Below are 25,654 nucleotides of genomic sequence, written 5' to 3'. Positions count from 1 at the left end.
TCCTAAATTAACAACATTTTGTACCGCTGAACATAAGAAATACGTGGTTAGGCAAATAAGAAATAGACAGTTGAAACAAATGACCTGTCATAGAACAGAATAACTACAAAAACAATATTAGTTTCGAAATGCTAAAGGTGACAGCACAGTACAATAACACAACATCTATTTGTCATTTATACTGCACGTAATATGAGGGCTCAGACGTCGCACATTAGCAACTAGTGATAATAATAATGTACATATTAACGACCGCATGATCTTCACTACAGAATATGTTGTCCTCAGATCAACGGAAACTCAAAGCGACCTCCCCCGAGGCCAGACATTGTGCAGCTCGCCGGATCATACAGCTCTGATCCCTTCGACCAAAGGTTCATGCACAGTAACAAGAGCAGAACGAACATGCCCTACCAATTCTTCCACATTCTTCGGCGGAGTAGACTACATGTGCTCCTTGAGGTGTCCACACAGGAAGAAATCCAAGGGATTTAGGTCAGGTGAAAGCGGTGGCCATTCAACTGGACCTCCACGTCCGAGCCATTTCCCTGGAAATGTTCTGTCCAAATACTGTCGCACATTAATTCCAGGGTGTGGAGGTGCACCAAATCCTCTGCCGAACATGTAGTGAAAAATCTTCCAGCGCATCAGGCAGACAGTTCGAGAGGAATGCATGATACCTTCGTGCAGTCAATTGGTCAGGCAATATGTAGGGCCCAGGCACCTGTCGCCCAATATTCCGGCCCGGACTTTGATACCAAAGCGAACTCGGTATCCACGGTCGTGGGTGATGTGCGGGTTAACCTCACACCAGTGGTGGGTATTGTGCATATTGAAGACACCCTTACGAGTGAATGTTGGTTCATCTGACCAAATTACGGTGTTCACAAAGTCATCGCTGGCTTCCTGTTGTTGGAATCACACAGAATTGCATTCTCTGATGCCGATGTGCAGGATGCAGATGTTTCGTGAAAGCATAATGATAGGGGTGCAACCCATGCTCGTGCAGCATGTTAACGACCGTGCTTTGCAAGACACGCAGCTGCCTTCATAGCTACGTGTACTTCGATGAGGTTCTCGGTGTATGACCTCCAGAATAGCTTCCTGACTAGCTGGGGTACAGCGAGTCCGTGGACGAACTCTGTCACGCGATAGTGGAAGGAGACAACCTGACTCCTGAAGGCGCAGCTCCAGATGACAACACACATTTTTTTCTGGATGGCGTCGACGAAGATATCTAGCAGCATATTCACGAGCGGCAACGCCATTCCGGTTATCAAATGCTCCAGGGACAAGAAGCACATCCACATATACATCGTTTTTATATGCCATGTATCTGCCACACTGATTTAGAGATTTACAATGAGAAAATTCGACACGTGTACGCATGAACATTGGAGTCTATCACGGGCGCGTTACTCCGTTCGCAACTAGTCCCTGTCTGGTGGACAGTGCGTACAGTATAAACACGCCGTCAGTCCTGTGCGCTGTTCCACCTGATTCACATTACCCCTCTAAATGGTTCAAATGGCTCTGAGCACTATGGGACTCAACTTCTGTGGTCATCAGTCCCCTAGAACTTAGAACTACTTAAACCTAACTAACCTGAGGACATCACACACATCCATGCCCGAGGCAGGATCCGAACCTGCGACCGTAGCAGTCCCGCGGTTCCGGACTGCGCGCCTAGAACCACTAGACCACCGCGGCCGGCTACATTACCCCTCTGACAGATATCGTTGTGCATGATTCATCCCGACACCGCTAATTGTGAAATGTTCGGTTTCGAATTACACTGTTTCCCTAATGGTAATATACGTGATGTTTCCACGTCCTAACCGAGCGAGGTGGCGCAGTGGTTAGCACACTGGACTCGCATTCGGGAGGACGACGGTTCAATCCCCTCTCCGTCCATCCTAATTTTGGTTTTCTGTGATTTCCCTAAATCGTTTCAGGCAAATTCCGGGATGGTTCCTTTGAAAGGGCACGGCCGATATCCTTCCCAATCCTTCCCTAACCCGAGCTTGCGCTCCGTCTCTAATGACCTCGTTGTCGACGGGACGTTAAACACTAACCACCACCACCATCCACATCCTAGCGGTAGAATAATAATAATAATAATGTATTGAGATAGTACTAAACAGCATGCGCTTACAAGGCTCAGTGTTGAAAGGCATAATTAGTGGGACCATGGTGATAACACATACAAATAGTAACCGAGTTTGGACATTATTCGCAAAGCACAGTGCTAGTCCTACTCGTGACTACGCCATTATATTCGACCCTTTACACACATTAATCCCGTTTTCTGACTTAACATAATGATAGACCCTGCACACGACACGTGGCGTTCTTATAACTAATAACTTCACTTTATATCTTGTTTAACATCTGAAACATGCACTCGCGACCGTTCTTTCAGAGCCGCCCCGGTTACTCGACCGTGCGTTTTGAGTGGCTCCTCGCGACTGGCTCGGCCTGTCTTCCCCAGGGACAAGAGAGACCACCCCTTTCTCCTACTTCTCTCGTATATATATATATATATATATATATATATATATATATATATGTGTGTGTGTGTGTGTGTGTGTGTGTGTGTGTGTGTTTGCGGACATTGTGACGTAAGTTTGTCTCGGAACACTGTCTCAGATTGTAATATCCTACTCCCGAATAGTCGGATCTTGTCCCTACTAAGGTTGCACAACATTGCCTCCTATGATTTCATCGCTAATGCTCTTGCTGATGCTAAATTGTTAAATGTACATGTAGCTTGGCTGTTACTGAGCATTCCCGATGTCATAAATGTGCGTAATACTTGTCTTAAACACGTGAAGGGAATGCATATATGCATTATAGGTTATTTTGCTGCCTAGGTAGCAGAAATCCTCAACTAAGTGACCCCTTAACTTCATCTACTGAACGTAAATTCTGATGTTAAGTTTCTCACTATTCTCATTTCTGCTACTTCTCATTACTTTCGTCTTTCTTCGATTTACTCTCAGTCAATATTCTGTACTCATTAGGCTGTTCATTCCATTCAGCAGATCATATAATTCTTCTTCACTTTCACCCAGGGTAGCAATGTCAGCAGTGAATCGTAACATTGATACCCTTTTACCTACAATTTTAATTCCACTCCTGAAATTTCTTTTATTGCCATCATTGCTTCTTTAATATACAAATTGACAGTAGGGCGGAAGACTACATCCTGTCTTAGGTCCTTTTTAATGCGAATACTTCGTCCTTGGTATTCCATTCTTATCATCCCCTCTAGGATATTGTACAATTTGTATATTATCTGTCTCTCCCTACAGCTTACCCCTATTTTCCTTAGAATTCCGAACATCTTGCCCCATTTGAAATTACCAAATACTTTTTCCATGTCTACAAATGCTATGAATGGTTCTTGATTTCTACTTAGTCTTGCTTCCACTGTCAACCGCAAGGTGAGAAATGCCATTCCCGTTCCTAAAGTCAAACAGACCGTCATCTAACACATACTCAGTTTTCTTTTCTCTACTTCTGTATATTATTCTTGCCAGCAACTTGGATGCATGAGCTGTTAAGCTGATGGTGCGATAATCCTCGCACTTGTCTACTATTGCAGTCTTCGGAATTGTGTGGATGATTTTCCCCCGAAAGTCAGATCGTATATCGCCAGACTCATACACTCCAACGTGAATAGTCGTTTTGTTGCTACTTCCTCCAATGATCTTAGAAATTGTGATAGAAAGTTATCTACCCTTTCTGCCTTATTTGATCTTAAGTCTTCCAAAGCTCTTTTAAATTCTGATTTTAATAGTGGATCCCGTCTTTCTTCTATATCTACTCCTGTTTCTTCTCCTATCACATTAGTCAAATCCTTTCCCCTCATACAGGCCTTCAATTTACTCTTTGCATCTATGCGCTCTCTCTTATACACTTAGAATGTTATAAGTAATACATATTAATTATAATGCAACAAGCGAGAAATGATTTTCTTAAAGAAGAACAAATGCAGGTAATTACAAGAGTATGCTACTTGCAGTAGGTTGAATGTCTGTAGATTTTGGCACTGTAGAGTGTGTTCCAGAGTAGAGGCTGCTGCAGCTATAGATATGAGTGGTGTCTGTTTCGCCAGACATGTCGGACGGAACAGACGCTACTCCAGATGAAGCAGCCAGGACACATACAAGAATAATTGGGATGAAAGGAATGGAAAGGAAACGTGATGGTAAATGGGAAGGAAATAATCACTTCCAGCCGCATAGGGCATTGTGGCAATGCAACGATGACAGTTCAAAATTCGTACGGGACCAGAGTTCAAACCCAATTGCTTCACTTCTGTAGAATAGTTGCCTTAACCACCTCGGACATCCGGACACGCTTTCCGTCAAATTCAAATTCCCAACTTCCCTCTCGCCGCATCGCAACGCCCCAGCCCATTGACGCTCTATTCGTAGTTTCCGACTCTCGTAGGTTGGACGCTGGTTGTGCATCTGCGGTGAAACTTTTTCCATCAAACAGCTGTTGCACCCATAGAATTATAGATACCAGTGGTGTCTGTTGGACAAAGCCACTGGGAAGTCATCTCCTTCCTGTTTCTTTCCCATTCCATTATCTTTCCATGTCTTTCACCCCAATTATTTATGCTGGAGCTAGTCGGTCGCTAGACTACAACAAGGACTAGAAATATTGACGATTACGGAATCAGGGAAACATCACACATGTTGTTGTTGTTGTTGTTGTGGTCTTCAGTCCTGAGACTGGTTTGATGCAGCTCTCCATGCTACCCTATCCTGTGCAAGTTTCTCCATCTCCCAGTACCTACTGCAACTTACATTCTTCTGAATCTGCTTAGTGTACTCATCTCCTGGTCTCCCTCTACGATTTTTACCCTCCACGCTACCCTCCAATACTAAATTTGTGATCCCTTGATGCCTCAGAACATGTCCTACCAACCGGTCCCTTCATCTCGTCAAGTTGTGCCACAAACTCCTCTTCTCCCCAATTCTATTCAATACCTCCTCATTAGTTACGTGATCTACCCATCTAATCTTCAGCATTCCTCTGTAGCATCACATTTCGAAAGCTTCTATTCTCTTCCTGTCCAAACTATTTATCGTCCATGTTCCACTTCCGTACATGGCTACACTCCATACGAATACTTTCAGAAACGACTTCCTGACACTTAAATCTATACTCGATGTTAACAAATTTCTCTTCTTCAGAAACGCTTTCCTTCCCATTGCCAGTCTACATTTTATATCTTCTCTGCTTCGACCATCATCAGTTATTTTGCTCCCCAAATAGCAAAACTTCTTTACTACTTTAAGCTTCTCATTTCCTAATCTAATTCCCTCAGCACCGCCCGACTTAATTCGACTACATTCCATTATCATCGTTTTGCTTTTGTTGATGTTCATCTTACATCGTCCTTTCAAGACACTGTCCATTCCGTTCAGCTGCTCTTTCAAGTCCTTTGCTGACTCTGACATAATTACAATGTCATCGGCGAGCCTCAAAGTTCTTATTTCTTCTCCATGGATTTTAATACCTACTCCGAATTTTTCTTTTGTTTCCTGTACTGCTTGCTCAATATACAGACTGAATGACATCGGAGACAGGCTACAACCCTGTCTCACTCCCTTCCCCCTTGCTCAATATACAGACTGAATGACATCGGAGACAGGCTACAACCCTGTCTCACTCCCTTCCCAACCGCTGCTTCCCTTTCATGCCCCTCGACTCTTATAACTGCCATCTGGTTTCTGTACAAATTGTAAATAGCCTTTCGCTCCCTGTATTTTACCCTTGCCACCTTTAGAATTTGAAAGAGAGTATTCCAGTCAACATTGTCAAAAGCTTTCCCTAAGTCTACAAATGCTAGAAACGTTGGTTTGCCTTTCCTTAATCTTCCTTCTAGGATAAGTCGTAAGGTCAGTATTGCCTCACGTGTTCCAATATTTCTACGGAATCCAAACTGATCTTCCCCGAGGTCAGCTTCTACCAGTTTTTCCATTCGTCTGTAAAGAATTCGTGTTAGTATTTTGCAGCCAATGCTTATTAAACTGATAGTTCGGCAATTTTCACATCTGTCAACACCTGCTTTCTTTGGGATTGGAATTATTATATTCTTCTTGAAGTCTGAGGGTATTTCACCTGTCTCATACATCTTGCTCACCAGATGGTAGAGTTTTGTCAGGACTGGCTCTCCCAAGGCCATCCGTAGTTCTAATGGAATGTTGTCTACTCCCGAGGCCTTGTTTCGACTTAGGTCTTTCAGTGCTCTGTCAAACTCTTCACGCAATATCGTATCTCGCATTTCATCTTCATCCAGATTCTCTTCCATTTCCATAATATTGTCCTCAAGTACGTCGCTCTTCTATAGACCCTCTATATACTCCTTCCACCTTTCTGCTTTCCCTTCTTTGGTTAGAACTAGGTTTCCATCTGAGCTCTTGATATTCATACAAGTGGTTTTCTTTCCTCCAAAGGTCTCTTTAATTTTCCTGTAGGCAGTATCTATCTTCCCTCTAGTGAGATAAGCGTCTACATCCTTACATTTGTCCTCTAGCCATCATTGCTTAGCCATTTTGCACTTCCTGTCAATCTCATTTTTGAGACGTTTGTATTCCTTTTTGCCTGCTTCATTTACTGCATTTTTATATTTTCTCCTTTCATCAATTAAATTCAATATTTCTTCTGTTACCCAAGGAGTTCTACTATCCCTCGTCTTTTTACCTACTTGATCCTCTGCTGCCTTCACTATTTCATCCCTCAGAGCTACCCATTCTTCTCCTACTGTACTTCTTTCCCCCATTCCTGTCAATGGTTCCCTTATGCTCTCCCTGAAACTCTGTACAACCTCTGGTTTAGTCAGTTTATCCAGGTCCCATCTCCTTAAATTCCCACCTTTTTGCAGTTTCTTCAGTTTTAATCTACAGTTCATAACCAATAGATTGTGGTCAGAATCCACATCTGCCCCTGGAAATGTCTTACAATTTAGAACCTGGTTCCTAAATCTCTGTCTTACCATTATATAATCTATCTGATACCTTTTAGTATCTCCGGGATTCTTACATGTATACAACTTTCTTTTATGTTTCTTGAACCAAGTGTTAGCTATGATTAAGTTATCCTCTGTGCAAAATTCTACCAGACGGCTTCCTCTTTCATTTCTCTCCCCCAATCGATATTCGTCCACTATGTTTCCTTCTCTCCCTTTTCCTACTCTCGAATTCCAGTCACCCGTGACTATTAAATTTTCGTCCCCCTTCACTACCTGAATAATTTCTTTTATCTCATCATACATTTCATCAATTTCTTCATCATCTGCAGAGCTAGTTGGCAAATAAACTTGTACTACTGTAGTAGGCGTGGGCTTCGTGTCTATCTTGGCCACAATAACGCGTTCACTATGCTGTTTGTAGTAGCTTACCCGCACTCCTGTTTTTTTATTCATTATTAAACCTACTCATGCATTACCCCTATTTGATTTTGTATTTATAACCCTGTATTCACCTGACCAAAAGTCTTGTTCCTCCTGCTACCGAACTTCACTAATTCCCACTATATCTAACTTTAACCTATCCATTTCCCTTTTTGAATTTTCTAACCTACCAGCCCGATTAAGGGATCTGACATTCCATGATCCGATCCGTAGAACGCCAGTTTTCTTTCCCCTGATAACGACGTCCTCTTGAGTAGTCCGCGCCCGGAGATCCGAATGGGGGACTATTTTACCTCCGGAATATTTTACCCAAGAGGATGCCATCATCATGTAACCATACAGTAAAGCTGCATGCCCTCGGGAAAATTTACGGCTGTAGTTTCCCCTTGCTTTCGGCCGTTCGCAGTACCAGCACAGCAAGGCCGTTTTGGTTATTGTTACAGGGCCAGATCAGTCAATCATCCAGACTGTTGCCCCTGCAACTACTGAAAAGGCTGCTGCCCCTCTTCAGAAGGCTGCTGCCCCTCTTCAGGAACCACACATTTGTCTGGCCTCTCAACAGATACCCCTTCGTTGTGGTTGCACCTACGGTACGGCCATCTGTATCGCTGAGGCACGCAAGCCTCTCCACCAACGGCTAGGTCCATGGTTCATGGGGGAAGGACATCACACATATTAGATTTAAAAAGCACATCTTAGTGTATGTTGAGATAAAGTTATACCTTAAAAGATGCCAGAGGAATTAATCCCTTTCTCAAAGTGGCAGACAGAAGATTACATACTCCAAACAAAACTATATAATTTTCTATCTCTCAAGTTACATGCGTATAAATTTTCTGTTTAACCGGTTGTATAACAGAGCGAAACAATTTTTTATTACAGAGACCACTACCTTGAATCAGTGGCGTGGGTTGACGACAACACCGTCATGGCTTGGTGGATGAATCGCACTGCAAACGTCAGGCAAGATGTGATCTACTTCCTTTCCAATGACGTGAAGCAAATTGCTGGGGAAAAGGTAAACTACTTCCTCCTGCATATTGTTTTATACTAACCGTTTGTTCCTTAGCAAAAAGAATGGTTCAAATGGGTCTGAGCACTATGGGACTTAACTTCTGAGGGCATCGGTATCCTAGAACTCAGAACTACTTAAACCTGACTAACCTAAAGATATCACACACATCCATACCCGAGGCAGGATTCGAACCTGCGACCGTAGCGGTCGCGCGGTTCCATACTGTAGCGCCTAGAACCGCTCGGCCACCCCGGCGGGCTGTTCCGTAGCATTTGGGCTGGAATACTGTAGCGTGAACAAACAGCTGAGGGAGAATACCTATACAGAATGTGGAATGTGATTTGTCTACAAAGTGTCCACAATTAACCAACAAATGTACTGCTACTATCCATCTTTCCATTAATCATTCAATAACATTTGATAACATCGACCTATGTGCACATTTCGGTTAATAAACAACATACCAGTCCTAAAACACTAAACACGTAGCTGCAATCTCTCAGACAGTGCTACAAAATGATTCCAGATTGATTCGTTCGTCTGTATGCACAGGAATCAGAATTGGCGAGTGGCATTAGAACCTGACTCTGCCAGCAGCAGGCGTGCTGTTTACAGGGTTGCGTTGTTTCACTGCTAATTGCATCACTGTCATTCAAACTGTATCAGTTTGCTTGTGTTCTTGTCAGGCCTTATTATTTTCAACTAGCAAACCCGTCAATGCTTTGCATTTGCTGAATGTAGATGGGAATTGCATATACATCCTAAATCACATTCCCCCCCTCCCCCCGCTCTATCTGCCCATCCTCTCAACCCCTCTCTCTCAGAACAACTCCTCCTTATCCACCTCTCTGTGCCTAATCTCCTCCCTCCCTCTCTGTCCATCCCATTCTCATCTCTCTATATCCGTCCGTGTCTGAACATTCACTTGCTCTGTGTAACTTCTCCCCCCACTTCTCTGTGCATAACCTCCTCCCTCCCCCTCCCCCCCCCTCTCTCTCTCTCTCTCTCTCTCTCTCTCTCTCTCTCTCTCTCTCTCTCTCTGTTCACCTTCTCCTCCCCTTCTTTCTATGTCTATTTCCGTCTGAATTTTCAGTACATCATCGTGTAAAAATTTGAAGTAAATCCGTCCAAGATTTTCCAGATTTTTGGTAACAATGTTAAATATATATTGATAAACGTAAAAAAACATATACAAAATATGTAAAAAATATAGCGTAAGTCCGTCAGAATGTTCATTAGAGTATCGTGTAAAAATTTCAAGTTATTCGGTAAAGAACTTTTAGAGATTTGCGGTAACAACCCTTCTCCCTTTGTATATTTTATATATATGTATAGATTATATATCTTACAAAAATTTATAGGGTATGTCCGTCCGAACGTTCGTTAGAGTATTAAGTGAAAATTTGTAGTAAATCGGTCAATAACTTTTCGAGACTTTCGGTACCAACATTTCCCCTCTATAAAGGATGATTTTTTCCACCGTGTAAAACTCTAAGGATTGATCGATGAGAGGATACGGAACAAAAAAGGTCTAATGATTCATGAATTCCTGCTTTCTGAGACCACCCTGTCTGAGACAAACGGCGAAACATTGTTGCAAACATTGAAAAGTGTGGTTGTTGTCGGCGGGGATAGGTCTCCTGATACTACCTCGCTGACCGCCGCCCGTTGCAATTTGCCTTTCCGTATGTATGTATGTATTTAACTGGGGACCTAGAAACGACGGAGAGGTTCGTCCCCGCCGTGGCCCTCAGTGGTACACAACCCCCAAACAGGCTACAGCAGTCCACTCACTCCACCGCCGCCCCACACCGAACCCGGGGTTATTGTGCGGTTCGGCTCCCATTGGACACCCCCCCTGGGATCGTCTCATTTCAGACGAGTGTAACCCCAATGTTTGCGTGGTAGAGTAACTATGGTGTACGCTTATGTGGAAAAGGTGTTTGCGCAGCAATCGCCGACATAGTGTAACTGAGGCGGAATAAGAGGAACCAGCCATCCACTTCAAGGTGAGTCAGCAATAAAAGTGAATCGGACACAACATTACCAATTACTATGGCAGGAGAGGGCGGTAGGTCATGACGTATGAGGAACACTACCACCCTCTAGGAGGAAACCATGCACACGGTACTGTAGCTGCATGATAGAGAGCGCATTAGGCCGCCGTCTCTGTAACAAAGTATGACTGAATAAATGGTCTCCAGCATGGAGACCATGCATTTCCGGACCTAAGTTCATTAGACCTTTCTTGTTCCGCATCTTCTCATCGATCAATCCCTACACATCGTACTTGGTGGAAAAAATCACCCTATGTATTACATATCTATTTGTATATTATATATATAAACTGTCAAATTGATTTTTTTGGTGTTGTTGTTAATAAAACATGTGACAGCAGAACTGAGAAACTGTACGCATTTTTTTAAAATTTTCTTTCTTCATATCAAAATTCCGTTAAACCAAATCGCTCGAGCCGTCCTCAAGTGATGACCTCTCATAACTGATTTTAATTTCCGACTTTTCCGATGGTTTTTCCGAAAATTTTCTTTCATGCAATCCTTGCCCTAACAATAAGGAACGTAACAACGAAAATCAACCAAATCGTTCAAGCCATTCTCACTTGATGACCTCTCATACAGGCGGTAATTGATTTTTATTTATATAAATTTTTAAGGTACTTTATTTGAGATAATGAAACAACTTTCATGACGTACGCATTTCAAATACATGTGTACAATACAACCCGTTTAAGACCACAGATGTTGCTGGGTTTAATAAACACAGCAGTGAATGCATAAATACTAATAAGAATTTTCCATTGCTATTCCTCCACAACCACCAATACAATAACAAAGGGTTCAACAAATTACTGTAAAAACGATTTGTGACGCATTGTTTCGTGTATTCTTTAAACTTTATCCTCAACTGTAAGACAAAAACAATTTACAGCAGAATATCACAAACGAGTGGCAAACAAATAAGTGTAGATTTTCTGCAGAAGGACGGGGAATAAACATGGAACACTTGTTGTGACATTTGGTCGCACTGTGTCAAAGTTACTACATTTCTCATTTACTTGTCATTTGGTATTACTTGCCTTCTACAATCCATAGAAACGCCATATCTATAGCTAAGGTTTCGTTTACGTAGGTTGCTTGGTTCGCCACCAAGATCGACTGATTAACGGGTTGATTCATTTGTTTCTACCATATTAACACTATTCGAATAAATTGTGAACACTATTGGGGTAAGCCCAGAGTTGCTTATTCGTTTGAAGCTTTGTCTCCAATAAGTATGACATCCGTGTTCTTCTGGCTAGGAACTCATAAATCCAGTCTCAAAGCTGGCCTGATATTTTCACTGTTTGTATTTTATTCATTAGGTGACAGTGTGGGAGCGTAACGAACGCCATCGGGAAATCCTGATACTCGGCGTGTAATTCAGTTAATAACATGTAAGACGTGTGACACATTTTGAAATATTAAGAACGTTTGCACAGGAACTAAGTATATGTTTCTATACGGGTAATATTATCTAATACTTTGGATATGCTGTATGAATATCTCTTGTAATAACATTCTTCGTCATAGCTTACTGTGCATCCATTATCGATGCACTTGTTTCGTGATGTATGATGCTGATGCCACATTATTGCGTTCTAGGGCCTAAAAATAGAGCAGAAGAACGGCTGGGTTGACATACATCCACAGTATTTCCAAAAAGGAAAGGAGACTTCAACTTACGTGACGATCCTGTGGCAGCCTCATGACGGCAATGTTAGTTTCCCTCACTTGGTCAAAGTGTCGGGGAATTCCACGAAAGCCATCACATCAGGAGAGCTGACAGTCACTAAGATATACGGATGGGCCCCCAATGGCACAGTGTAAGTACCTAGTGAATACTAATAATATCTTTAACTGATCTCCAAACTGGCTTGTATGACCAAATAAAAAAAGCTTGTACGTCTCCACCGTGTAGCGTTTGTACTTTCTGTTGAATTGCAGCGCCTTCAGTGCTGATTGAGTGGTACTTATAGAAAAGAAAGAAAAAGATCCCATGATGACCATACATGCGTTTAGCTGATTGTATACCCACCTGTAGCAATTTTTCATTCACTGACTCTTGTAAGGGACAAGGGAGAGATAACATTCATTTGGAATTAAAATTATTGGCAGTACTGGACACCAAGCCAACGGCGTTGCCACAGTAGTATCACCGGTTTCCGTCAGATCACCACAGTTAGGCGCATGTCGCACTTGGCTAGCACTGGGATGGGTCACAGTCAGGGCCTGCCGAGTGCTGTTGGTAGGCGGTGTGCACTCTGTGCTTGTGAGAGAAATTGAGGAGAAGTAGTGGCTCTGATCACGAAAGCGGACAATAGCTGGAAGAGCAGTGTGCTGAACATATGCGCATCCACATCAGGTGACACCTATCAACTGAAAATGACACGTAGTTTAGTCCTTACTGTTGGACCTTCCAAGGCCTGTTTGGACGGACTTTGAGTTTGAATGGAAACCAAATGACTATTCACGTTGGTGCGTAAAAACTATCCGACTGGAGGCATACCATCAGCCATTTGGAAAAATACACTGTCTTGTAAAAAGTATCCCCACATCTATTAGCGGACATTAATATGGGTCTTTATGATGGCTAGGACTCTGCTGAGCGCACTTTCAATCAGGTGATTGAATGTCTGTGGAGGAATGGCAGCACATTATTCCTCAAGAGCTGAGACCCGGGTAGGTAGTGATGTTAGGGCCTGGGGCCTGGAGAGAAATAGACATTATAACTGATCCCAAAGGTGTCCTGTTGGATTCTTATTGCGGCCCTGTAAAGGCCAGTCATTTCAGGAATGTTAGTGTCCACAAACCACTGTCTCACAGGTGTTACTTCATAACAAAATGCATTATCATGCTGATTGTTGTTGTTTTGTGGTCTTCAGTCCTGAGACTGGTTTGATGGAGCTCTTCATGCTACTCTATCCTGTGCGAGCTTCTTCATCTCCCTACTGCAGCCCACATCCTTCTGAATCTGCTTAGTGTATTCATTTCGTGGTCTCCCTCTACGATTTTTACCCTCCACGCTGCCGATTTTTACCCTCCACGCTGCCATCCAGTACTAAATTGGTGATCGCTAGATGCCTCAGAACATGTCCTACCAACCGATCCCTTCTTCTAGTCAAGTTGTGCCACAAACTCCTCTTCTCCCCAATTCTATTCAATACCTCCTCATTAGTTATGTGATCTACCCATCTAATCTTCAGCATTCTTCTGTAGCACCGCATTTCGAAAGCATCTACTCTCTTCTTCTCTAAACAATTTATCGTCCATGTTTCACTTCCATACATGGTTACACTCCATGCAAATACTTTCAGAAACGACTTCTTGACACTTGAATCAATACTCGATGTTAGCAAATTTCTCTTCCTCAGAAACGCTTTCCTTGCCATTGCCAGTCTACATTTTATATCCTCTCTACTTCGACCATCATCAGTTATTTTGCTCCCCAAATAGCAAAACTCCTTTACTACTTTAAGTGTCTCATTTCCTAACCTAATTCACGCTGATACATCATGTCAAAACTATTCCTCTACTATTGCAATGCTGTAAAATGTATTCGCATCTTTCCGCATATAGGGTTTCCATTGCGCATCAATGGGACCATACCCTAACCACGAAAACACACTCATACCATAACACCACCTCCTCGGTGCTTTACTGTTGCACTGCAAATGATATCAGGCAACGTTCCACAGGCATTCGCCAAACCCAAACCCTTCCACCGGATTGTCACACGGTATAGCGTGAGTCATCACTCCAAATCACTCATTTGCAGTCATCTACTACCAAGTGACGTGGTTCCCAAGCATCGTTTAGTATTGACTATAGAAATGTGTGGCTTACGAGCAGCTGCTCGACCATTTTACCCCAACTACGTGTGCACAGGTATTGTGCCTTGTTTGGTAGCGCGTTGGAACTGACAGGTGATCCCTTCCGGGGATTTCACTCGATTCTTTACAACCAGCCACCGCAATGTTAGACGGTCGCTGTCCGTCACTACATGAGGTCTGCTTGTTGGTGGTTTAGCTCTGGTTGTCCCTATGCGTTTCCCCTTCACAGTGAAATCACCAGCAGTCGATTTGGATAGCTTTGGAAGGATTGAAATGTCCCTGCTGGATTTGTTACACAAGTGACAACAAATAACTGGTCTGCGTTCGAAGTTCCTCAGCTCCCCTGACCGCCCTGTTCAGGTGTTACTGCTTCACTACTGACAACTCAGTACTCCCTGCCTCCTTTTATACTGGCGGACCCGCCTCTCGCTACATCTAGTAGTCCACTCCGCGTTAGATATGGGAGTCTGGATACTTTTGATAAAATAGTGTGTGATCTACACAGCTCCGGAGATAGCAAGCGCAGATACGCGGGAAATATTGTACAATCAGCTTAACACTCGGTGCAGCCAAATTCCTAACAAGAATAAGATGCAGAAGAATGGAGAGGAAAACTAAGAGTATGTTAGATTACGATCACTTTGCCTTCAAGAGAGGTGAAGTTAACAGAGAGGTAGTTCTGAAGTTGCGCTTAATAACGGAAACCAGGCTTCATAAAACTCGACATACCTTCACTACATACGCTACTGGCCATTAAAATTGCTACACCAAGATAAAATGCGGATGATAAACAGGTATTCATTGGACAAATATTTTATACTAGAACTGACATGTGATTGCATTTTCACGTAATTTGGGTGCATAGATCCTAAGAAATCAGTACCTAGAACAATCACCTCTGCCGATAATAACGGCCTTGATACGCCTGAGCATTGAGTCAAACAGAGCTTGAATGGCATGTACAGGTACAGATGCCCATGCAACTTCAATACGATACCACAGTTCATCAAGAGTAGTGACTGGCGTATTGTGACGAGCCAGTTGCTCGGCCACCATTGACCAGACGTTTTCAGTTGGTGAGATATCTGGACAATGTGCTGGCCAGGGTACCAGTCGAACATTTTCTGTATCCAGAAAGGCCCGTACAGGACCTGCAACATGCGGTCGTGCATTATCCTGTTGCAATGTAGGGTTTCGCAGGGATCGAATGAAGGGTAGAGCCACGGGTGGTACCACATCTGAAATGTAACGTCCAGTGTTCAAAGTGCCGTCAATGCGAACAAGAGGTGACCGAGACGTGTAACCAATGGCACCGCATACCATCACGCCGGGTCATACGCCAGTATGGCGATGACGAATACATACTTCCAATGTGCGCTCACCGAGATGTCGCCAAACACGGATGCGACCATCCGAGAAAATCACGTTTTGCCATTCGTGCACCCAGGTTCGTCGTTGAGTACGCCATCGCAGGCGCTCCTGTCTGTGATGCTGCGTCAAGGGTAACCGCAGTCACGGTCTCCGAGCTGATAGGCCATGCTGCTGCAAAACCGTCGAACTGTTCGTGCAGATGGTTGTTGTCTTGCAAACGTCTGTTAACCCAGGGATCGAGACGTGGCTGCACGATCCGTTACAGAAATGCGGATAAGATGCCTGTCATCTCGACTGGTAGTGATACGAGGCCGTTGGGATCCAGCACGGCGTTCCGTATTACCCTCCTGAACAAACCGATTCCACATTCCGCTAACAGTCATTGAATCTCGACCAACGCGAGCATCAATGTCGCGATACGATAAACCGCAATCGCGATAGGCTACAATCCGACCTTTATCAAAGTCGGAAACGTGATGGTAGGCATTTCTCCTTATACGAGGCATCACAACAACGTTTCACCGGGCAACGCCGGTCAACTGCTGTTTGTGTATGAAAAATCTGTTGGAAACTTTCCACATGTCATCACATTGTAGGTGTCACCACCGGCGCCAGCCTTCTGAAAAGCAAATCATTTGCTTATCACATCATCTTCTTCCTGACGGTTAAATTTCACGTCTGTAGCACGTCATCTTCGTGGTGTAGCAATTTTAATGGCCAATAGTGTATATCAATCTTTTAGTACAAAATCATAGAAAATACGAGAGGAGTACAGCTGGACTGTAAGCGTACCGTAATAGGATGAGGCACCACGATCTGGGGCTGAAATGAGGATTGGTAAAGAGTTCGCATTCCACTGAATCCAGAATTTTTTTCCATCTTCGCGTTTGCTGAAGTGTTGCGGGAAATTCCTGTGAAATTAAAAGAATTAATTTCTCTAATATTTAATGTTATGTAAATGTAAGTGCGCTTTCTGTGAGGGGTAAGTTTCTTCCTTCTGGAGAACTAACTTTTTAAGCTGATGTCCTTTTTGAGTGGTCCTGAATCTTATTACACGTTCACGGATACTGGAGTTTTTACTTATATATACCACAGACAGAACAACACGACTAGCATATGGTTAAGAAACGAAATGTGCGTTTTAATAGAGCTAACATAGAAATTCTACGTGCGTCCATTTTGGTGAACAAACTGTATGGTTTGCGAGCCAAATAAAGCCTACATCTGCAGCTGGATAGCGCTGAGAGCGCGCAATCACGCTAAGCAGCTCGTGGTGTGTGCCAACGATGCTGTGCCTCATGATGTGGTATACTCCATCTGCCTGCATGTCAACGGTAGCTGTCTCGCCCCTTGTACAGATGGCTTCAGCGTCTCCCCAGTAATGCCAACCTGTGCATGGCTGGGCGGAACTGCTCCTCGGCTGAATGCCTAAGCGACCACCGGCATTACCGCCCCTGGCAGACACGGACCTTTTGCTCTCGGAGGAAGCATGCAGTGTGTGACTTCACGAGTTTACAAAACTGCTGAGAGACGCCCTTTCACTATCAGTTGTTGCAGTGCGTGGGAGGCTAAGTTGCTCAGTTGTTAGCAGTGTTTAGTAGAATCAGTTCGTGCCAGTATTTGACTTCGCGACCAGCAGTCGCAACGATAGCATCCGCCATTCTGCGAGTTGTGTGTTCGTTTCCACAGCCTTGGAAGGCACCAAGCATAGTCACGCTGAGTTTTTAACTGGTCATTCGCCGTAGAGCGCTCATAGCAAAACAGACCGTGATTAACACGTAAAAACACACATCAAAAAAACTTTTGATCACCCCGGTTTCGAGAGACCCGGAACCGGAGCAGAAAACTGGAATAGAGATCAACATAAACATCATTTCCGCCCTTGCCCGTGAAACCCACACATTGCATGTTGTACAACCGTACAGCGAGACCTTCAGAGGTGGTGGTTCAGATTTCTGAACACACCGGTACCTCTAATACCCAGTAGCACGTCCTCTTACATTGATACATGCCTGTATTCGTCGCGGCATACTATCCACAAGTTCATCAACGAACTGTTAGTCTAGATTGTCCCACTCCTCACCAGCGATTCGGCGTACATACCTCATAGTGGTTGGTGTGTCACGTCGTCCATAAACAGCCCTTTTCAATCTATCCCAGGCATGCTCGATACGGTTCATGTCTGGAGAACATGCTGGCCACTCCAGTTGAGCGATGCCGTTATCCTGAAGGAAGTAATTTACAGATGTGCACGATGGGGGCGCGATTTGTCCATAAAGACGAATGCCTCGCCAATAAGCTGCGGATATGGCTGCACTATCTGTCGAAGGGTGACATTCACGTATTATACAGCCATTATGGTGCCTTCGATGATCACCAGCGGCGTACGTCGGCCCCACATAATGCCATCCGAAAACAGTAGGGAACCTCCACCGTGCTGCACCGCGTTGCCTCCAAACACGTCTCCGACGATTGCCTCGTCGAAGCCATATGCGACACTCATCGGTGAGGAGAAGGTGATGCCAATCCTGAGCGGTCCATTCGGCATGTTGTTGGGACCATCTGTACTGCACTGAATGGTGCCGTGGTTGCAAAGATGGACGTCGGGAGTGAAGCTGCGCATCATGCAGCATACTGCGCTCAGTTTGAGTGGTAACACTATGTCCTGTGGCTGCACTAAAAGCATTATTCAACTTGGTGGTGTTGCTGTCAGGGTTCCTCCGAGCCATAATCCGTGGGTAGCGGCCATCCACTGCATTATTAGCCGTTGGGCGGCCTGAGCGATGCATGCCATCGACAGTTGCTGGCTATCTGTATGTCCTGCATGTCCGAACAACATCGCTTTGGTTCTCTCCGAGACACCTGGACGCTTCCCTTGTTGAGAACCCTTCCTGGCACAAAGTAACAGTGCGGACGCGATTGAACCGCGGTATTGACCGTCTAGGCATGGTTGAACTACAGACAACACGAGCCGTGTACCTCCTTCCTGGTGGAATGAGTTGAAACTGATAAGCTGTCGGACCCCTTCCGTCTAATAGGCGCTGCTCTTGCATGTTTTTTTTTTTACATTTTTTGGCATGTTTAGTGACATCTCGGAACAGTGAAAGGGACTGTATCTGTGATAAAATATCCACAGTGAACGTCTATCTTCAGGAGTTCTGGGAACTGGAGTGATGCAAAACTCTTCTTGATGTGTGTATATTGTTAGCACTGCGAGATACCAGCCTCACAGTTTTAGTAGTCTATGACGTCCTGCCCCTGTCCGTGTGCTCGCAACATGTTTCTACTCACAGCTCTTTACCTTAAATTGTGATTAGAATCCCGAATCCGTCTCCCATTACCCACGACGATCCTCTATGACCTGATCGCTTTCCCACATCTCCTCCTTTTCCTTGAGCACATTCGTATCACCAACTGCAGTCTCGATCCCCCTCACCCCATGGTGTCTCCTTTCCTCTCCACTCCCCGCCTGCTGCTGCCCCTCTACTGATGTGTCCCACCCTCCCTGCATCTCCACACCCTCCACATCCTCTCCCAAAGAAACTTTCAGCGTCTCCCCATCCCGGATGATGTGCTTTGACACATTTATCTTTCCTTCCAAGCCTGATCCTGCTCATCCTCTCCCCTCCTTCCTAGGACTCCCTCTCCTTTGCCTCCACCCCCTGTCCTTACTTCTCCTGCACTCCTTCCTAGATTGCTCCCTTCCCCACCCTCCCCATCTCCTGCCCCTTGGTGTGATACCGGCTCCCCACCCTTCCGCCCCTTCATCCCTCCCCTCCTCCGCCGATCCCCTTCTCTAGCTGCTCTTTCCCTCCTCTCTGCCCTCCCCTTCCTTGGCAGGTCCTTCTAGTTTTAATCCAGTTGCTCTCTGTCGTGTTTTTGTGGTCGTCGTATGTTTTACACAAGGTCAGTGTGTGTTAAGTGACGTCATTCCGTGTGGCTTTCATTACGGTGAATGTCGTTTGCTGTGCTCTTCGTGCTGCCAATGTTTATGTGCTACGTCCTCGTCTAGTGTCATTTTAATTATATGTGGATTTTGCAGACGTGGTTCGTTAAACTGCTCCTTTTTAGTGTAATTTAACTCTAATTTTTCCCTTTCTCATGTGACAACGTTATCTTCTACCCTGTATTGTTTGTATTTTATACTTCTCCTGTGCTAGTTTCTACAGTCTCTTGGCTGAAGAACGGCGTATTGTGCCGCTGACAGTCCACCCCTACCCTCATAAGGCAGGGGTATGAAATAACAATTAAGAAAAAAGGAAAGCTGCATTAAAACTTTCTCTAGAGACTGGAATAGTTATCGTTATATGTGTTCATATTTTATGTCTGTTCCTGTATCTGCAGCTTGGTCCACAGCAAACTTGCGGATCGTCTCGATAGCTCTGCCTCATGACTGGGTGTAGTGTGATGTCCTTAGGTTAGTTACGTTTAAGTAGTTCTAAGTTCTAGGGGAGTGATGACCATAGATGTTAAGTCCCATAGCGCTCAGAGCCATTTGATCGTCTCGATAGTCCGAAATTGTGAATGTCTAGTCACGATCTGTTTATATTGGGACTACCTCTCATTTCAAGCTGTTAACGAGAATGCATCTGCTTTTGCTTTAGCTGACTGTTACAGGTCTGCAATCTCTCCCCATTCTTTTCATTAACCAATTGCTTTGAATCATCAGTCGAAATCCCTGCACTACGTGGGGATGAATCCGATGCCATCACGGCCCGAAGAGCAGTGGACAAGTAGGTGCGGTCCTTCTAATCTGATGGTGGCGAAGATGTTGACAGACAAAACTCAATTATGTCTTTCATTTCAATGCTTCAGAAACCAGCAGGAACAAGCTACGTATTGTAGATGACAATAACAACACAGGCCTATGACAAAATACGCCTTGCTTCTTTTTTGTCAGGTGGAAGCTTAACCTTACGATTTTTTGTGCACTGAAGCCGTATCTGCCCTTAGTTTTTTCTCAGTGACATAAACATTTCTCACAATGTGGTTCGTTACTAACTAGAAAAGTAGCAAAATGTGTAAATGTAATGAAACCTTTCAGTAAGGAGAAATGTTTCATTAAACTGTGAGCATGAAAACACCTCTTTATTACCTTGGACGTATGCGTCCATTCGCTGACATTCCTCTTCTCCTTAAAGCATCTAATACAGCTACGCTTCAAAGAATCGCCTGTTCAGCGTCTCAGTGAAGTGACCAGCTGTAGTCTCCCACCATACTGGTATTCCAGCTGACAGCACTCCATCTTCAGGCCACAAGTGGCCCATCGGGACCATCCGACCGCCGTGTCATCCTCAGAGGAGGATGTGGATAGGAGGGGCGTGTGGTCAGCACACTGCTCTCCCGGTCGTTATGATGGTTTTCTTTGATCGGAGCCGCTAATATTCGGTCGAGTAGCTCCTCAATTGGCATCACGAGGCTGAGTGCACCCAGCTGACGACGTTATCCAAATTCTCTCGAAAAGTAATGTTGCAGCTCATCAAACGGCCTAGCATACAGAATTTAAACATCATCTTGGCTAATGAAACTTCACTCATCGGGAAGGTATGTAATGTTATTTCTTCATTGCAAAATCGAGTTATATTTAAACAAGAGGGCACGAAATAGAAAGCCTGAACAGCATAAACACTATTTGCTCCTGTGGATCACATTCAGATTTGGTCGAATTGTTCTGAGCGGTCCCAATTGGTTCCGCACTGTGCTTTGTCTGTTGGTTTTGCGTTTATATTTCTCAGTTTTACTTTTCAGCGAGCTTTCTTTCTTTTAGACGCTGCACAAAAGAATTAAAGGGCCACCTTTTTTAAACGCTGTCTCCTCCCCATTGCGACGCAGAACTGTGAAATTTGGCTCGCAGTTCCCGACAACCTTTCTCTGCAATAGGGCCTTGAGACGCTACCCTTGGGCCCTCAGACAGCAAGGTGTCGGAGGATGCACAAAAAAAAGGCCAGAGATTGGAAGGCCATGTGAGTTGTAAAGGAGCTTAACGATGTCACACTGACACGAAATTTCAACAAAATTCTTCCCAACGCTACTGTGGACGTGTCATATGACAGGAAGATCATCACCCGCTCCCTTAACTACATCTATTGTCTATTCTTGACGTCTCTGTGATGTTGATTAATACCACAACGTCCAACATAGAAATCACGCGGTTTTAATATTGGCGGCAGAGCAAAATATTTCAAGCGCATCGTCACTGTCAATCGACGTAAAAAGGCCTTATGAGATTGCAAGAAGAGTTTCAACGAAACCACCCCTTCGCTTGTGACATTCATTTAAACACATTTCGCGGTCGAAAACGACAGCTTCCAGTGCGATGTCCAACGAAACAAAGTTCAAAGAAATGTTCAACTGTATGTGAAATCTTATGGGACTTAACTACTAAGGTCACCAGTCCCTAAGCTTACACACTACTTAACCTAAGTTATCCTAAGAACAAACAGACACACCCATGCCCGAGGGAGGACTCAAACCTCCGCCGGGACCAGCCGAGCAGTCCATGACTGCAGCGTCTGAGACCGCTCTACAGTACTAGCATCAAGCACATCAGTACGTAGTATCAACAGGTTAGTGTACATCACGAACGTGGTTTTGCAGTCAGTGCAATGTTTACAAATGCGGAGTTGGCAGATGCCCATTTGATGTATGGATTAGCACGGGGCAATAGCCGTGGCGCGGTACGTTTGTATCGAGACAGATTTCCAGAACGAAGGTGTCCCGACAAGAAGACGTTCGAAGCAATTGATCGGCGTCTTAGGGAGCACGGAACATTCCAGCCTATGACTCGCGACTGGGGAAGACCTAGAACGACGTGGACACCTGCAATGGACGAGGCAATTCTTCATGCAGTTGACGATAACCCTAATGTCAGCGTCAGAGAAGTTTCTGCTGTACAAGGTAACTACCACGTCACTGTATGGAGAGTGCTACGGGAGAACCAGTTGTTTCCGTACCATGTACAGCGTGTGCAGGCACTGTCAGCAGCTGATTGGCCTCCACGGGTACACTTCTGCGAATGGTTCATCCAACAATGTGTCAATCCTCATTTCAGTGCAAATGTTCTCTTTACGGATGAGGCTTCATTCCAACGTGATCAAATTGTAAATTTTCACAATCAACATGTGTGGGCTGACGAGAATCCGCACGCAATTGTGCAATCACATCAACACAGATTTTCTGTGAACGTTTGGGCAGACATTGTTGGTGATTTCTTGATTGGGCCTCATGTTCTTCCACCTACGCTCAATGGAGCACGTTATCATGATTTCATACGGGATACTCTACCTGTGCTGCTAGAACATGTGCCTTTACAAGTACGACACAACATATGGTTCATGCACGATGGAGCTCCTGCACATTTCAGTCGAAGTGTTCGTACGCTTCTCAACAACAGATTCGGTGACCGATGGACTGGTAGAGGCGGACCAATTCCATGGCCTCCACGCTCTCCTGACCTCAACCCTCTTGACTTTCATTTATGGCGGCATTTTAAAGCTCTTATCTACGCAACCCCGGTACCAAATGTAGAGACTCTTCGTGCTCGTATTGTGGACGGCTGTGATACAATGCGCCATTCTCCAGGGCTGCATCAGCGCATCAGGGATTCCATGCGACGGGCGGTGGATGCATGTATCCCCGCTAACGGAGGACATTTTGAACATTTCCTGTAACAAAGTGTTTGAAGTCACACTGGTACGTTCTGTTGCTGTGTGTTTCCATTCCATGATCAATGTGATTTGAAGAGAAGTAATAAAATGAGCTCTAACATGGAAAGTAAGCGTTTCTGGACACATGTCCACATAACATATTTTCTTTAATTGTGTGTGAGGAATGTTTCCTGAAAGTTTGGCCGCACCTTTTTGTAACACCCTGTAGAATATAGGTGCTACCTCATAATCCTTCAATATGACCGATTGTGGTCAATATTATGTGTGTATGATAGCAGTGATGCCATCGCCTAGTCATACACAACTATTTTTTAACATAATTAATGGCAGTCAATCCATATAAGTATCACGGGAGGGGTAACGTCACCTTGCCACAATCTACTGGATACGAAGTGTTGGTTCACACTAGCCGGATCAGTTTGAATTGATCTTACTCAATGACGTTTAAAGGTGTCCTTTGGAGCGTTGTTCGCCAAATCACATCATAATTTAACCATCTTCCCATAGTTTAGACTAGTTCTTTAAGTATATATCGACCTTTGTCGGTCACTAGTTTTAAGTGTGTTGACTGGAGCGATGTTCGCCAAGCCACACTTAAGCTTTAAATATAATTCCACTGTCATTCCCTAAGTTCAATGGCAGTGATCACCAGGCCCAAATTATGATGGCAGTGTTCCACACACAGTTTTACAGTATGTGTGTGGATCACCTCCATGAAGACAAATTGAGTACCCCATTGTCGGCACATTATCCCCTACTTGAGTGTTTTCTGTAACTCATAACCATAACTTCGTCATGAAGCTCAATCAGGCACGTGCATTAGTTTATTTTGACTTGATTCTAGACCATTTCAGGTCAAATATACTAATCTTGAATAATGACCATCTATATTATATGGGTCGTATTGCCGGATCTTACAGACTTGTTCATAAGTTCATTCATGACCATTTGTGTGCCACGTCAATAAATAGGATGTTCATGCGTTGTAACCATAGCTAAGCGAATGCTTAACATTTACGTCTCAAAATTTTTTTTAGACCTAGACATAATAATGACGATGTTGCCTTTATATTATCCTTCCACTCCTAAGTTCTTTAAGGTGATTAACTCCGTGCTTAAGCACAAAAATTTCCTAGACAGGCCACACGTTGTAAGCACATGATGTCTTCCTCAAATCATGACCAACGAATACTTCATAAATGTTAAGACAGTCGAACTAAGTACGTTCTACACAGGATAACATATACGCCCTTTTCCTCGGCTGTACTCGTGGTCGTGCGGTAGCGTTCTCGCTTCCCGCGCCCGGGTTCCCGGGTTCGATTCCCGGCGTGGTCAGGGATTTTCTCTGCCTCGTGATGACTGGGTGTTGCGTGATGTCCTTAGGTTAGTTAGGTTAAACTAGTTCTAAGTTCTAGGGGACTGATGACCATAGATGTCAAGTCCCATCGTGCTCAGAGCCATTTTTGAACCTGGGCTGTACCTTTCTTTTATTTCACTGTACTAGTAAATTCAAGGTCAGGAGTTAGGTTCGCGTCTTGTCCCAACATGTACCAATCACACAGTTTATGCGCAGGCGCAAGGTAGTGTGTCCGCCTAGGTGGGTATCATGACGCTACGGTTAATTCTAGTACAGCACTCGTGGCGGGGCCAAGGCAGTTTCAGATAAGTTTTTGCAATCTGACGATAATTTATGGATTTGTAGAATGAGATTTTCACTCTGCAGCGGAATGCGCGCTGATATGAAACTTCTTGACAGATTAAAACTGTGTGCCGGACGGAGACTCGAACTCGAGACCTTTGCCTTTCGCGGGCAAGTGTTCTAGCAACTGAACTACCCGAGCATGACTCACGCCCCGGCCTCACAGCTTTACTTCTGCCAGTACCTCGTGTCCTACTTTCCAAACTTTACAGAAGCTCTCCTGCGAACCTTGCAGAACTAGCAATCCTGAAAGAAAGGATACTGCTGAGACATGGCTTAGCGACAGCCAGTTCTGAAAGGTTCGCAGGAGAGCTTCTGTAAAGTTTGGAAAGTAGGAGACGAGGTACTGGCAGAAGTAAAGCTGTCAGGACGGGGCGTGAGTCGTGCTTGGGTAGCTCAGTTGGCAGAGCACTTGCCCGCGAAAGGCAAAGGTCCCGAGTTCGAGTCACGGTCCGGCACACAGTTTTAATCCGCCAGGAAGTTTCATATGGATTTGTAGTTTTCGCTTGACGATGTCCACTATGGACAAACGGTAGTTACTTTTATTCTGAAGAAGGTTGGGTTATCCCGACTGAAGCCT

General features: G+C 44.4%; 1 protein-coding gene across 1 annotated transcript in view; it reads left to right on the top strand.

Moving 5' to 3' along the window:
- Positions 1-25,654, top strand: part of LOC124798751 (venom dipeptidyl peptidase 4-like) — a 329,107-nt gene that overhangs the window by 179,257 nt on the left and 124,196 nt on the right. The window contains exons 11-12 of the mRNA XM_047262278.1: positions 8,315-8,450; positions 12,110-12,330. Coding sequence (XP_047118234.1) covers positions 8,315-8,450; positions 12,110-12,330 — 357 coding nt within the window. The remainder of the gene's footprint in view (positions 1-8,314; positions 8,451-12,109; positions 12,331-25,654) is intronic.

This window comes from Schistocerca piceifrons, chromosome 5 (assembly GCF_021461385.2).
Source record: "Schistocerca piceifrons isolate TAMUIC-IGC-003096 chromosome 5, iqSchPice1.1, whole genome shotgun sequence".
In the NCBI taxonomy this organism is placed as follows: Eukaryota; Metazoa; Arthropoda; class Insecta; order Orthoptera; family Acrididae; genus Schistocerca; species Schistocerca piceifrons.
This window is presented reverse-complemented; position numbering and strand designations above follow the sequence as displayed.